At 51.6% G+C, this 15,083-nt stretch overlaps 1 protein-coding gene across 2 annotated transcripts; it reads right to left on the bottom strand.

Annotated features, from left to right (window-relative positions):
- Positions 1 to 290: 290 nt before the first annotated feature.
- Positions 291 to 12,151, bottom strand: MAP1LC3A (microtubule associated protein 1 light chain 3 alpha). 2 transcript variants are annotated; one of them, XM_084247253.1, is made up of 6 exons: positions 12,104 to 12,151; positions 1,691 to 1,908; positions 1,293 to 1,348; positions 1,103 to 1,209; positions 722 to 891; positions 291 to 465 (listed from the first exon to the last, which is right to left on the bottom strand). In XM_084247253.1, exons 2-5 carry the CDS (start codon positions 1,728 to 1,730, stop codon positions 729 to 731), a joined length of 366 nt encoding a protein of 121 aa, XP_084103379.1. In that variant the 5' UTR covers positions 1,731 to 1,908; positions 12,104 to 12,151; the 3' UTR covers positions 291 to 465; positions 722 to 728. The 2 variants fall into 2 exon arrangements, with proteins under 2 accessions (XP_084103379.1, XP_084103378.1); XM_084247252.1 differs by having other exon boundaries at positions 291 to 891.
- Between the last annotated feature and the right edge of the window lie 2,932 nt (positions 12,152 to 15,083).

Below are 15,083 nucleotides of genomic sequence, written 5' to 3'. Positions count from 1 at the left end.
CTTGGACCCCACTTTGTGGCTCTGTACACCAAGGAGCCTCCTCCCTGACAGGAAAGGGGAGGAAGCAGGTGAGCGGGCTTGCTAGGTTGTGGCTACTTAATAAACGTGTTTTGTTATGAAGCAGCACCGAGATCACGCTGCATGCCTGGGAGTGGAGGTTGGGCACCTAAAATCACCCTGGCGCACGACACACAGGTGGGGTTCCCCGAAGTTGCATGTCTGTGCACCGGTGTGCTGAGAAGGCCTGGGACAGCCCCACTGGCACCCCCCACACACACTCCCCAAACAGCTGGAGGCAAAGGGCCAGGCAGGCCTGAGCAATCTTTATTCTGCAGAGGGACAGTGACTACAGATCCATACACCATATCAAGATCGAGCCAGGGGCCAGTCCTTCAGGGTGGGCAGGTCCAGGCAAGGGGGCAGAGCTTCAGGTGGGGCAGGGCAGGTGGGCAGACAGGCAGGGGCCTAAAAAAAAGACAAACCACACAGAGCACAAGTGCTGGGGCTGCTCCCCACCCTCCCCATTCCAGCCGGCACTGGGAGGGGCAATCCTAAAGAGACTGCCCAGGCCCCACCCCAGGGCGGAGCGGGCATGGTGGTGCCCCTCCCCAGGGAGTGGCATCTCTGCCCAGCCTGCAGGGTCAGAGGCAGCTCAGTTTGGGAGCCAGGAGCTCCCTAGACCGATCCTGACATGACCCCCCACTCCCAGACCAGCCCCTACAGCCGGCTCAGAAGCCGAAGGTCTCCTGGGAGGCGTAGACCATGTAGAGGAAGCCGTCCTCGTCCTTCTCCTGTTCGTAGATGTCCGCGATGGGCGTGGACACGCTGACCATGCTGTGCTGGTTCACCAGCAGGAAGAAGGCCTGCGTGGGGTTCAGCTGCAGGCGGCGCCTGAGGTGGGGAGCAGGGCGACCGTGAGGGGCCTGGCCGCGGGGGTGGGGGGGCACCCTGACTCCCTCCCAAGGATGCTTCCCATCCTCCACACCCACCGGCCCCTTCTGGAGGTTCCCAGCGCTGAACCGACACGGCCCCCCCCCCCCCGGCATTTCTCAGCCTCCCCGGGACAGGGACCCAAACCCACGTCCTCCGACTGCCCGCGCACCGGATGATCTTGACCAACTCGCTCATGTTGACGTGGTCCGGGACCAGGAACTTGGTCTTGTCCAGGACTGGCAGCTGCTTCTCTCCCTTGTAGCGCTCGATGATCACCTGGGAGCCCAGCGGGTGGGGGACCGTGAGCCCGGGGCGGGGCGGGGCGGGGCGGGGACGGGGCAGGGGGTCGAGGCACTCACCGGGATCTTGCTGGGGTGCTGCTCGCGGATCTGCTGCACCTCCTTACAGCGGTCGGCTGCCGGCGGGAGGTCGCGGTGAGGCCGGGCCTAGGTCCGCCCGCCGCGGGGCCGCCCCGCCCGCCCGCCCGTCCCCAGGAGGCGGGGCCCCTCGCCCCGCCCAGGCCTCGCCTCCGCCGCCCCCTCCCCCCGCGGGGGCCGTCAGGCCCGTCAGCCCCGGCACCGCGGGGCTGGGAGGCGGAGGCCCGGGGCCCAGGCCAGACTCGGCCTCCCAGCCTGGGGTCTGGCCAGAGCCTGACGTCACGGGGCTGACGTCAGCTGCGGCAGTCGGGGTCGGCAGGTCTGCACCCCCGCCCTGCGCCCCCCCCCGCCCGGGCAGGTCGCCCACCAGCGGGCCTCACCGAAGCTCCGCCGCTGCTTGAAAGGCCGGTCCGAGGGCATCGCGCGGGCCCGGCGGGGCGCGCAGGCCGGGGCTCCCGGGCGCGGGGATGTGGCTGCGGCTCAGGGGCTCCCGGGGCTCCACGCCTGGCGCTGCTCGAGGGCTCCGGGGCTCACGCTGAGCCCGGCGGCGGCGGCTCGGGGAAGTAACTCGCCCGGGTGACGTCAGGTCACAACATTCCTTAAAGGGGAGGACGGTGCGTCGCTCCCATTGGGCCGACGCAAAACCCGCCCGCCCGGCCCGTGATGTCACGGCGCAGCGAGCCTGGATTCCCGGCCCGCGCAGTGAAGGGCGGGGGCTCCGAGGGTGCGTCACAGTCCCGTGACGTCACGACCCAGCGCCCCGCTCCCAGAGGCCTTGGCTGGAGAAGCTGGAAAACTGGTGAAGCCCTTGGGAACGCAGCTCCGCTGCTCCCGCGGCCGGAGCGCGCTGGCCGGGCTGGGCCGAGGACCCGTCGCCGCGCGCCCGCGCCCGGCCCGGGGCGACCGCGCTCAGCCTCGCTTTCCAGGAGCTCCGTTAGAAGCAAGGGGGGGGATTAAAACATAAGAGCAGCACATTAGAGAGGAACACATGGAGGTTGAAAGACATTTCTAGTTTAAAACTCTTGAAATTCACATCTCAAAGGATGAGGCAAGAAAGATTAGACACAGCAGGAGAGAAGGTCATTGACCTGGAGGAGCGATCAGGAGCAGTTAGGCAGAGAAACAGGTGAAGGAATGAATACGAGGCCTTGACAGGACAGGGAGCGCGCACAGGCCAGTAAGAGCTCAAAAGGGAGCTAAGGAGCCAGGGCTAAAGGGGGCCCCGTGGTGGCTCAGTGGGCTGAGCACAGCGCTTGGAAGCTGCCCGCAGTCCCCGGAGCCCGGGCTCGATTCCCCGAGGCCGCACAGCAGACTGGCCGCTGAACGCCGCTGAACGCCTTGTCTCGCTCTGACAGACGGCTGGCTCACCCAGCGGCCCCCCACTCCATCTGCCCACCCAGCTCTACGCTCCACCCCTAGCAAATCCCCCCACAGGCCCGCACCCCAGCTCCTGTATACCTAATTTTTTAAAAAATGACATTCTTGGAGAGAGTCCAACATTGACTTATAGACCAGGAACCTCACCTAAAATGCAGAGCACGGTAAAGAAAAATAAAATCAGCATCTAAGCACACTAAGGAATCTGCAAAACTCTAAAGAAACGAGATGAAATGGGGTGTGCAGAAACTGGTAAACATGTCAGCAGATGGAAACAAGCACTTAATTGGAACGTGACTAGTGATGATTAATCTGTGGACTACAAAACAAGGTGCAATACAGGTACGACTGGAGGGGTAATCAGAGTTAAAGGGTGCTAGGAAGCTTGATTTGAGAGGAAAGATGATGAAAATTTTCTCTGTAAAAATCAAGTGTGTATTTAGGACATTTGAGAGATCATTAAGAGAATAGAAGCTATAACTGCCAATGCAGTGGGGGGAAAGGTTAGTAAAGGGTATTAAAAGGAGAGGAAAAAATAAAAGGAGAAAAAGGAAGGATGGGATATAAATATTGAAGCAGAAAACGTTTTACATCCATCTATTAAAACAAATGATCAGATTGACCAAGAAAACTAAAATGCAGCTCTTAGAGTCAAAAGACGGAAAGAGGCATTCCAGGGAAAAACTCACCTACAGGTCTGCCCACAGCAAAGTCAGGCAGACAAGGCTTTAAGCTAAAAGACATAGGAGGGATACAGTGAGTCACTACAAAATGACAACAATTTTCTAGAAAGCTACAATTTTGAACTTGTTTGTCCCAGGTTACAAAAACAAAAACTTGGGCCTCCCTGAGGGGTTAAAGTCTCAGCGCTATCAAACTACCTTGACCGCCACTGCAGCTCGGGTTCAATCCCTGGCCACACGGCGCAGCAGCCTCTCCTGCCTCACCCGCTGCTCCCCTCAGCAGTGTATCTCAGCAGATCTGCCTGTTCTGCTCCCCACTCTGTCTCTGGTGAGTCCTCTCACCCCTCACACCTCTGGCCTGCACCCCAGCTCTTATATTGCACAAATTTAAAAAATTTATAGATTGACAGAGACATTCTGCAGGGGAGGAGGAGGTAGAGGAATGAAAATGGGAGAGAAGAACTGGTGATGGGAATTTTAGGGGGGCTATACCTGAAAGCATACATTGGACAAAATGAACTGATGTTTATATATATTTATATATATGTGTATATATATATATGTTTTTATATATGTGATGTATATATATATTTATATAGAAACTGATTATGTATATAAAATATATATTATAATTATATATATATATACAGAGAGAGATTATAATACAATTACTAGTTCTGAACCTAACATGTTTTCAAACAGAAAATGTACCAAAAATGTACTAGGCTCCCCAACAAGCCTCTACAGATATCACATACTCACTTTGATTCAGACCATCCTTTTACCACAGACAAAAGTAAAATGTCCAAAATCTTGGACATTTACCTCTAAAAAAAAATTCAAAGATGAGACTATATAGAGATGCAAAAACTATTTGAGTCAAACCAAAGGGCCTCCCTGGGGACGCAAGGAAGGGGTTAAGATGCAACCTATGAAGCTGTCCGCAGCCTCTGCAGCACAAGTTTGATCCCCGGCCAGGGAGCTACCCACATGGTGCAGCAGACCTCTCCTGACTCACCCGCTGCTCCCCTCAGCAGTGGATTTCAGTCATTCTGCCTGTTCTGTTCCCCGCTCTCTCTCTCTGGTGAGTCCTCTCACTCCCTGCATCTCTGGCCTGTACCCCAGCTCTTGTATGCATAAATAAATCTTTAAAAAGTTTTAATAAATAAAATGTGCTTCAACTGGAATCTTCCTATCTATGATCTGACTCTTCTTCCCTTGACCACTTGTCCCCCCGAGCACACACACCCAGGCCATGTTCAAAATGTTTGCAAACTATCACTTCTCATCGCTCCCACCACTGCCACCCAGACCAGAGCCACCATCCTCTTACCGGACTACTACTGGGGTCTCCTCACTGGTCCCCTGCTTCCGCCTTGCCTGCTTCACTGTGACAAGAGGGATCCAGCGCACAGAGGAGTTAGATCTGCTATTCCTGCAGCCCCTCATTTGGTGTGAAAGTCAAGCTGAAAAGTGATCCAGGAGACCCACTGGATCTGGCTCCCTGCTCTCCCTCTGTCCATCAGCCTCCCCGCCTTGCTTTCAGCCGCCCTGACCTCCTCACTATTCCTGGAACCCCAGATACGCTTGTGCCGCAGGGCCTCTCTGTTCTGGCGGTTCCCTTTACCTGGAACATTCTTCCCTGAGATCTCTTTGTGACTCACTCTCATTTCCAAGGTGTCCCCAGGGAGGACTTCCCCAGTGATACTTAGTATTGCAGCCCCTACCCCAGTCATTCCCTATCCTCCCAATGTCTTTTTTAAAAGATTTATTTATGCATATAAGAGCTGGGGTGTACCCAGAGGGGCAGGGGGATGGGATTCACCAGAGGCAGAGTGGGGAACAGAACAGGCAGATTGACCGAAATACACTGCTGAGGGGAGCAGCAGGCGAGACAGGAGAGGTCTGCGGCGCCATGTGGGTAGCTCCCTGGCCGGGGATCGAACTCAGGCCATAGCCGTGATAGTGCTGAGACATACCCCCCAGTCCACCAGGGAGGCCCTCCCAATGTCTTAATTTCCCCCCAGAGCTGTTAGTACCTTCTAAAATGTTATATATTTTTTCCAAGCATTATGAAAAATTTCAAACATATAGAACATTTGAAATAATTGTTCAACAATCACCTATATACCCACCAGTTACATTCCACACTTAATGCTGCATTTGCTTTATCCTGCCTGTTTGCTCATCCATCCATCTTGTTTTTCCAACATCCACTTGTGATAAAAACACTCCAAAAGTGGGTATAGAGTGAGTGTACCTCAACGCAATAAAACGATAGATAAGCCGACAGCTGACATCACACTCAGTGGTGAAAATGTGTCTTTTCATCATTGAAAGTTGCAAGTTTTCTCTACAGTCAGGAACAAGGCAAGGACGCCCACTCTCCCCACTTACATCCAGCACAGGACTGCAAGACCTACCCAGAGTAGTTCGGCAAGAGAGAGAGACCTCCAAACTGGACAGTGGGAAGTGAAACTCACTGTTTGCAGGTAACATTTTATACAGACGGTCCCCAACTTACAGTGATGCCACTTAAGATTTTTCACCTTTCCAATGGAATGAAAGCTGTATATATATTCAGTAGAAACTGTACTTTGAGGGGCCTGCCTGTTGGCCTAGGGGTTAAGTCTCAGCGCTATCACGGCTATGGCCTCAGTTTGATCCCCGGGCCAGGGAGCCGACCCACATGGTGCAGCAGACCTTCCTCTCCTGCCTCACCGGATTGGGTAAATCCACCTGTTCTGCTCCCCGCTCTCTCTGATGAATCCTTCTCCATGCCCCCCCACCTCCAGCCGACACCCCAGTTCTTCTATGCAAAAATTAAAAGGACAATGAAAAAAGAAACTGCCCTTTGAATCTTGATCTTTCCCCAGGCTAGCAGCAGGCAGCACAGCACTCTCTGCTGACCCTGGACAGTGGCACAAGCTCAGCTTCCAGTCAGCCATGTGGTCACAGGGGTAAATGGGTACAACCACCAATAGTCTATGATGTCCTGGGTTGTCAGCATTTTTTGACTTACATGTCTTCAACTGCTGATGGGTTTATCTGGATGTAACCCCATCATAAGTGGAGGAAAATCTGAAAATAAACTGAGTAGATTTGCAGGATACAAAAATCAATATATAAAAATCTGTTGCTTTTAATAAGCCAGAAAGAAAAAGAAAAATACCGGATGGTCTCACTCATAGCAGGAATCTAGAAAACTTAAATAAGGGACCAGGAAAATGAATAACTATAAGAAAGTGAAAATCAAAATCAACAAAAAACTATGAACCAGAGACACTTTTTGGGGGGCGGGGGGCAGGAGGGGAGGGACTGGGGTCAGAATGGGGGGGTTGCAATTGTATGGGGAATATAAAAATAAAATTTATTATAAAAAAAATCTGTTGCTTTTTTATATACTATTATGGGCTATCAAATAAATTAAGAAAACAGTTCCATTTACAACTGCATCAAAAAGAATGAAACAGGGGCCTCACTGGTGGTGCAAGGCGTTAAGCGTCAGCACTATGAAGCTGTCTGCAGCCACTGCAGCCTGAGTTTGATCCCCAGCCAGCCAGGAAGCTAACACACATGGCGTGCAGACCTCTCCTGCCTCGCCCACTGCCCCTCAGCAGTGTATTTCAGTCAATCTGCCTGTTCTGCTCCCCACTCTGTCTCTGGTGAATCCTCTCACCCCCCACAACTCTGGTCTGCACCTCAGTTCTTGTATGCATAAAATATATCTTTTTTAAAAAAAGGAATCAAACACCTAAGAATAAATTTATCAAAGGAGGTGAAAGACCTATATGCTTAAAACTATAAGCCACTGATGAAAGAAATTAAAGACACATAAATGGAAAGCTATTTGTGCCCGTGGATTGAACATTGTTAAAATGTGCATATCATCCAAAGCAATCTACACATTTATTACAGTCCCTTTTAAAATTTTGATTGTATTTTTCACAAAAAAAGCACACACAATATTAACATTTGCATGGAACCACAGAAGATCCCAAATATCCAAAGCGATCTTGAGTAAAAACTTGCAAGTATCGGGCCTACCCTGGCGGCGCAGCGGTTGAGCGCCATGGTGCCCGCAGCCTCTGCAGCACCAGTTCGATCCTGGGCCACCGGCGAGGGTCCCACATGGTGTGACAGACCTCTCCTGCCACACCCGCTGCTCCCCTCAGCAGTGTATTTCATCAGTCTGCCTGTTCTGTTCTCTGCCCTGCCTCTGGTGAATTCTCTCACCCTCCCGCGCTTCTGACTGTACCTAGTGCTTATACAAATAAATAAATAAATCTTTTAAAAAAAATTGCAAGTATCATGCTCCCTGACTTCAAACTATTACAAGCTGCAATCACCCATCAGTATGGTATTGGCATAAAAATAGACACATAGATCAATGGAACAGAATAGATTCCAAAATAAACTCACCCAGGGCCTCCCTGTGGCGCAGGCGTTACAGACAACGCTATCGAGCTACTGCCAGCCACTACAGCACGAGTTCAATCCCCGGCCAACCAGGGAGCAACCCACATGGCGCAGCAGACCTCTCCTGCCTTGCCTGCTGCTCCCCTCAGCAGTGTACTTCAGCAGATCTGCCTGTTCTGCTCGCCACTCTCTCTGGTGAATCCTCTCCCCACCACCCCCGCACCTCTGGCCTGTACCCCAGTTCCTGTATGCATAAATAAATCTTTAAAAAAAATAAATAAACCCATCCATATAGAGTCAACTTACAACAACGGCGCCAAGATGATACAGTGGGGAAAAGACAGTTTGTTCAGTCAAGGGTGCTGGGCAAGCTGGTCAGCCACGTGCAAGAGAATGAAAGGGCATCCGCAACACCGCACACAGTAACGCAACATGGATTAAAGAACTGACTGTAAGACCTGAAGCCATGAAACTCCGAGATGAAAACAGCTGGTCAGCAACTTGATATTATTCTCTGCACTGATGGTTTTGGATTTTATGTCAAAAGCCAAGGCAACAAAAGCAAAAATCAACAAGTGGGACCACATCAAGCTAAAAAGCTTCTTCACAGCAAAGGAAAGCAACAAATGAACAGGCAGCCTACTCAATGGGAGAAAATATTTGCAGATCTTATATCTGATAAGGGGTTAATATCCAAGACATAGAAAGGACTCATACAAGTCAGTAGGAAAAAAAAGCCCAACTGAAAAATGGGCAGAAGACTTGAATAGTCATTTTCCCAGAGAAGAGATACAAATGGCTAACAGGTAATGAGAATGGGCTCAACATCACCAATGACCGTCAGGGAAATGCAAATCAAAACCACAATATGATGTGACCTCACACTGTTCAGCTGGCTATTATCGAAAAGATAACAGATAACCAATGTTGCAAGACTGGAGAAAAGGAAACCAGTGGGCATGTGGACTGGTACAGCCACTCTGAAGACAGTATGAAGTTCGTAAAAAAATAAAATCTCAAACTAACATATGATCCAGCAATTCCACTTCTGGGTATTTCTCTTAAGAAAATGAAAGCACTAACTCAGAAACTTTTCTGCCACCCCACGTTCACTGCAGCATTGTTTACAACTACCAAGATATGGAAACATCCTAATGTCCAATGACAAGTGAGTGAAAAAAGTGTATAATATATACAACTGGAATACATGCTGTGGAATATTATTCAGCCATTAAAAAGAAAAATATTGCCAATTGTGACATGGATGGACTTTGAGGTCATTACACTAAGTGAAATAAGGGAAAGACATATCACGTGATCTCACTTATATGTGGAATCAAAGGAAAAAATACCTGAGCTCATTAATACAGAGAATAGATTGGTGGTTACCAAAGATGGGGTTCAGAGGATGGGTGAAAGGCGTGAAGAAGACCAAAAGGTACATACTTCTAGTTATACAATAAATGAGTCCTGGGGATTTGATTAGTATTAGTAGTATTAACAGTCATGCTGCACATTTCAAAATTGCTAAAATTAGGTCTTAAAAGTTCTCATCACAAGAAAAAAAATCTAACTGTAAGCTGATGATTGTTAGACTTACTGTGGTGATCATTTTACAATACATACAAATCCCCGACGGCATTGTATATCTGAAACTAACTCGTCCATCATATCTCAATGGAAAAAAGGAAATTAAAAGATCAGAGTAATTTGCAGTTCACTTTATTCTTAAACCCTTCATAGTCAGATTAGTATTTGGTTCTTTTCTTTGGGTGGGGGCTGGAATGTGCACACAATTAAATGCGGGTTTGAGAGTGCACTTGATGAGTTCTGACAAGTCCCCACACCTGCAGCACCCCAACCCCCATGGAGACACCGCCCTCTCCTCTCAGGAAATTCCTCTCCCCCCTCCCGCTCCAGCTCCACAGGCACAGCACATCCGCACCATCACAGGCCACTAACAAATGACTCCCAAACCCCAAGTTCCCTCCTTTTCGCTCCCTATTTCAGGCCCTGGTTCTGCCTCCTGGTCAGGGTGCCTCAGATTTAGGCATCTCAAACAACACATCCACATGAAGTTCCCATCTTCCCCATCACTAGCCGGTCCCCATCACCCCAGCCTGGCCCAAGCCTGAGCTGGTCCCCACCCCCCCAATCTAGTCACCCTTGGAATCCTCCCGAGTGGCTCTCAACCCCTCTGTCGCCTCCCGCTCCCCCCTGCTGTCACTCCTCCGGGCAGCTCTCCCCTGGGACCTGCTCCATTAACCCCTGGCTTCCCACTGTCCCATCTACCCCCCCCCCCCCCACTGCAAGGGCACTTCGGGGGACACTCCTGCCCTCCCAGCTAGATTTCTGCTTCCCCTCTCAGTCACTCCGCTGACTCCTCCTCACCGAGCACAAACCCCAGTTCCCTCATAACTACTTTCAAAAGCACTAACTCCCTCTTTCCTCTGCTAAACGAGTGGGGCTGGCCCCCAGGCCTGGTGAAAGGCAGCCCTGCGCGTAGCGCACGCTGCACCCTTGGCTGAGGCGATGCAAACTTGGGCTCTAAAGCCACCCTGGGCCGTGCAGCCAGCGCGCCTCACCGTCCGGGTTTGAGTCCTGCCCCGCAGCTCCAGCCCTCCCTTCCTTACCCACCCCCGGCCCTCCCTCGGCCTCCTCTTGGGGCGCAGGGGAATGGCTGTCCCTGCTCTAGGCTGAGGCCGGGGCTTCTCCTTGCGCCCCAGGCCACCCTCCCTCACCCCCTCCGGGCTTGGCTGCTCCTCAAGACGCCTCCGGAGCTCGGCCCCGCGGACAGACGCGTCAGTGACTCACCTCCAGCCCCGTCTCCCACTTCACGCTGAGTCTCCCCTTCTGGAGTGAAGCCCGCCGACGGGGACCCCAGGAGCTACAGTCCCCCTCCCCCCCCCCTCCGCCTTTGACAGAACCTGACTGTCCCTGGGGCGGCCGTGCGTCCAGCTGGACTTGGGTCTCAGCCTCACTGACTGCGGCGAGGAGCGGCGGGAAAACTAACTTGTCGGGGACACCTACGTGTGTGGGGGGGGGCGAGCGAGCCTGCGGGGCAGCGGGGCGTCTCCAGCAGGAAGACCCGGCTTAGCCGCGTGGGATCCCGACCTGGGCAGGCGCCCCGCCCCCGCCCCCGCGCCCCCGCCGCCTGCTCCGGCGCCCGCACAGCCCGCGGCCCGGCTCATTGCAAACCTGTGCGCCCCAGGCCGCCTGCGAGACGGCCCCGGACCTAAAGCTGGAGCCAGTGGACAACTGTGGGGCCCGTAACAAACACGAGGTCTGCAGGGGCAGCTGTGCCCTCCCCACCCGCAGGCTGCCGGGAGCCGCTGCCGCCGGCCGCGCGCCTGGAGGGCCGGGCTCCTCGGAGCGGCGTCTGCAGACCCGCCTCCCAGGGGCCTGCCCCAGCCTCCTCCCACCCGGGCCCCCAACACCGCCCCGCTGGGCTCCCGCACGGAGGCCGCCCGGGCCGGGGAGGCTGAAGCCCGCCCGCCCCCTCCCGGGCCGGAGAAGGCTGTCCTCGTCTGGTCAGATTGTGAAGCAGAAGGTTTTTGGGGATAGATGGGCACAGGCTTCCCCAAAAGCAGCGGAAAGTGCAGGGAGTGTCCTTAAAGGGCTGGGGCGCCAGCAACTATTTTGAACCAGGCCAAGGGCTAAGCCCTGGGGACAGCGCACCTCCAAGCTGAAAGGAGCCTGGGTCCCTGACTTCGGGGCGTCCCCATTCCAGCCCTGGGCCGCGGAGCAAACTCTGATCTTGCTTAATGAAGCCACTGCTAGTGTGAGTCTCCACAGCTGAACTGAATCCTCATTGAAACAGCTTTTGCTTCAATTGACCCCCCCCCCCCCCCGCACCCACTTCCTATTTTTCACGGGCTCCTGCTGCCCAGCTGATGCCTCTCATGCCTCTCCTCTCCGCTGCTGCTTTCACTTTGGTGAATTCATGTAAGTCCCTTGGCTTTAATCACAGGCTTATGGCTCCAAATCTCTGTTCAGCAGGACTGGCAGAATCGTGCATCCAGTAGTGTGTTCAACAAAGTTTACTAGACACACAGTTGTCAGACAGGCTCGAGTAGAGCAGGCCACCTCGAAACTGCTGGCCCTTTCTTCCCCTGCAAACTTGCTCTCCGGTCATCCCCATCTCAGTAAATGGCAGCACCTGGTTGCTGAAGCAAGCACCTGCGGTCTTTGAACAAGTCTACTTGCTTGTTCAAAACCCATCAAAATGTCCTGATGGTCTCCTGGAGAACGATCCCCTCCCCAGCAGTGGCCCCAAGCTACCCCTCTCTCATCCAGGCCCCCATGGGCACTCACCTGGCTGACTGGGCTCCGGATTCCACTCAGGCTCTGCATTCTCCATGGAGCCACCAGAGTGCAAAATACATGCACAATTTTAAAGACAGGAGACCTCAAAGACATTTCACGCTTGCATTGGGTATGCTTTGGTCCACTCCTCCAGATTCCCTCTGGGGTTCTAGAACTCTCCTCATTCTTCAGTCACTTCATTGAGAAAGCCAGCAGCATTGGCTTTCTTGTAAGCGTAGCTTTAAGTTAAGGCAAACTTAAACTTTTACCCAAGTAATATCTGTAGTATAGAAATCACAGAATACTTTACATGCAGATGTTCCTTCTGAAACTTACTTTCATGTTTCTAAATTGTGGTTTTCCAGTTTCTTTCATTTTTACCACGGAAGGGGACTTGACACTTGCCTCTTTTCGTCCTCCCATCCCCACCCCTAGTGTTAGCACTATTCAGGATTTGTAGTATTTTGCTTACATAACTATTAGCAGCTGAGATAGATTATATGCCCTACCTATGGCCTGCATTTGCTTTTTTTTTTTTTTTTTTTTAAAGTTTTGACTTAATTTTCCATGGCCCATTACCAAATTATTCCCCAAACTTCTTGCAGGGCTTTTGGCCCCTTGCAAACCATGAGCCAAATGGAAAGTGGGCTAGCCAGAGAGCGTATCACTCAAAGGGGGTAGTGGGTGGGAGATGCAGGCTGAAGGGGAGAGGGTGGTGGGCACAGGGCAGCCCTCTGAAAACTCACAACAGATGCAACCAGAAGCACAAGTTTCCACTTTAAACACACATCAGGTGGAGAGGCAGCAGTCAACTCACTACAGTATTGGTGAAATATAAACTTGCCTCATCTCACTCACTTAGCAACATGGGATAAAAGAGGTGGCAGCACAGGTGGGAAAATAAAGCCAAGGTCAAACTCTTGCTCCTCCTTCCCCCTTCAATACAGCAGGGCGAGGCAAGCTGTAGGCCCAAGCTGGGGAAGAGGTGGCCTCTATCTCCAAGTGCAATTCACAAGTATCATGGTCACCCTGGACTGGGCACTCAAGGGGGAGGCTTCCAGGATCCTAAAGTGATGGGAGGAGACTTGGCCTACATTCTCTTTGGCAGCAGAGGAAGGTGCCAGAGAACAGATCACAGCAGACCAAATGGGGCCTTTTGAGCCACTGGAGCTGTGATGGCAGAACTAGCTCTTGTGCTATTTTCCTTCGCAACTGAAAAGCTTGATCAGGTGCAGCTCATCGACATTGAGTGTTTGTACCAATTTGATGAGCTTGGCAACTTAGCAATTTTCACCTGCTGCAAAGATTGCCATTTGTGATCTCACAATTTCTCTTTTCTTTCCCCTTGTAATTCACCAGAACCTGAATTTAGTGTGGGATGTTGGGTTAGTATTCTGAATGGAGAAACATACAAAAGTGCAGCTGGTTTGAGAGCCAAACATATTAAAGGGGATAAAGCCTGTTTCCTTTAGGGTTTTTATTTTTTTATTTATGTATTTTTTTAAAAGATTTATTTATTTAATATATTTATTTATACAAGCACTGAGTACAGTCAGAAGCGTGGGAGGGTGAGAGAATTCACCAGAGCCAGAGCGGGGAGCAGAGCAGGCAGAAGGACCGAAGTACACTGCTGAGGGGAGCAGCGGGCGGCAGGAGAAGTCTGCGTGCCATGTGGGACCCTTGCCCCGTGGCCGGGGAGCAGCCGGGGATCAAACCGGCGCTGCATAGGCTGCGGGCAGCTTCGCAACCCAGCGCTCAACCGCTTCGCCACTGGGGAGGCCCTCCTTAAGGGTTTTTAAAGCACATTTTTGGAGAAAAGGAAATACCAGCTCACAGAGAACACAATTCTGTAGCCTGTGGCAGGTGCTGGGGTAGAGGGCTGGCGATGGAGGGCAGTCCCTGAAAGGCAACCACTCATCTGAAATGTAGGCCTGCTCAGGGACCCTGTGGAGGTGCACCTTGGAGGGTAAAGAACATACCTGAAGGGAATCAGAAAAGGTGTTGCCTCTGGTGAGTGGGGTGGAGACTGGGGAGCAGGAGAGCTTTCTGGCATAATGTGATCTTGAAATGGGGGGACTGGGTTGACAGGTGTACCTGCTAGGATTTATGCATTTCATTACTTTAAATCTTATCCACCCTCCACCTGTATTAAAACAATCTTATCCACCTGTATTAAAACAAACTAGTTAATATGCATGTTGAAATGTTTGGCCTACAATTATATTTTGAAATGCATCAAAAAATACGATGGATAGAATGGACAGATTACATAAAGCTAACTAGAAATTACAGAATAGAGGACATACAATTATTTCCACTTGTCGATATTAAAATATCCATAATGGTGGGAATAGACACACGCGTGTTATTTTGGCAAATTCACTTCTAAAATCCAGAAACCATACCCTTCCCTCCATGCCCAGGGCATTTGTCAATTTCTAACTCTAGCGGGTATTATTCCTCTATATTTGCTTTTAAGTACAGAAGGCCTGGAGAATTTACTATTATTTAGACTCTGACTGAAGTTCCGAGGTTTTGCCTCTGGAGAGTTAAACGGGGTGCATCACAAGCAGGAATGAAGCTCAGAGTGGAACCCGACTGCCCAGGGGTCTGGCGGTGAAGCATCATTACAAGTCATGGATTTTCCCCAAAGCCAGACAGACTAAATTTTCCTCAGGACCTTGACAGAAGTTTGGGGAGCTTAAATGCAGGTAAGAAGGACTGCATGAAGAAGGGAGGGCCACATCCCCAAAGCCTGCTCTGGAGCTACACCACCTGCTTCCCCAGGGACAGAGGCCCTTCCTCCGGAAACCCCACGTCCTCTGGATGATTTGTGTATCAGACCTTCTTGCCCCATTATCCTTGGAGAAACTCAAGCCAAGACAGGGAACCTGATCTGGACCCCAGCCTCAGAGAACAAAGGGAAGATACTGGTGGCATACCTCACTTTCCTTCAAGTGCTAACTTCCGAGAAAATGATGGATCCAGT

The sequence above is a fragment of the Talpa europaea genome, assembly GCF_964194135.1.
Source record: "Talpa europaea genome assembly, chromosome: 11".
Lineage (NCBI taxonomy): Eukaryota > Metazoa > Chordata > Mammalia > Eulipotyphla > Talpidae > Talpa > Talpa europaea.
The sequence above is the reverse complement of the archived record's forward strand: the minus strand, read 5'-3'. Positions and strand labels throughout refer to the sequence as shown.

What these genes read in the sequence shown, in the direction of transcription:
- MAP1LC3A (XM_084247252.1), bottom strand. Translation starts at nt 1,730, where the DNA reads ATGCCCTCGGACCGGCCTTTCAAGCAGCGGCGGAGCTTCG. An exon ending in CAAGCAGCGGCGGAGCTTCG is followed by an intron (nt 1,349 to 1,690) that starts GTGAGGCCCGCT and finishes TCCCGCCGGCAG; the next exon opens with CCGACCGCTGTAAGGAGGTG. An exon ending in AGCACCCCAGCAAGATCCCG is followed by an intron (nt 1,210 to 1,292) that starts GTGAGTGCCTCG and finishes CTGGGCTCCCAG; the next exon opens with GTGATCATCGAGCGCTACAA.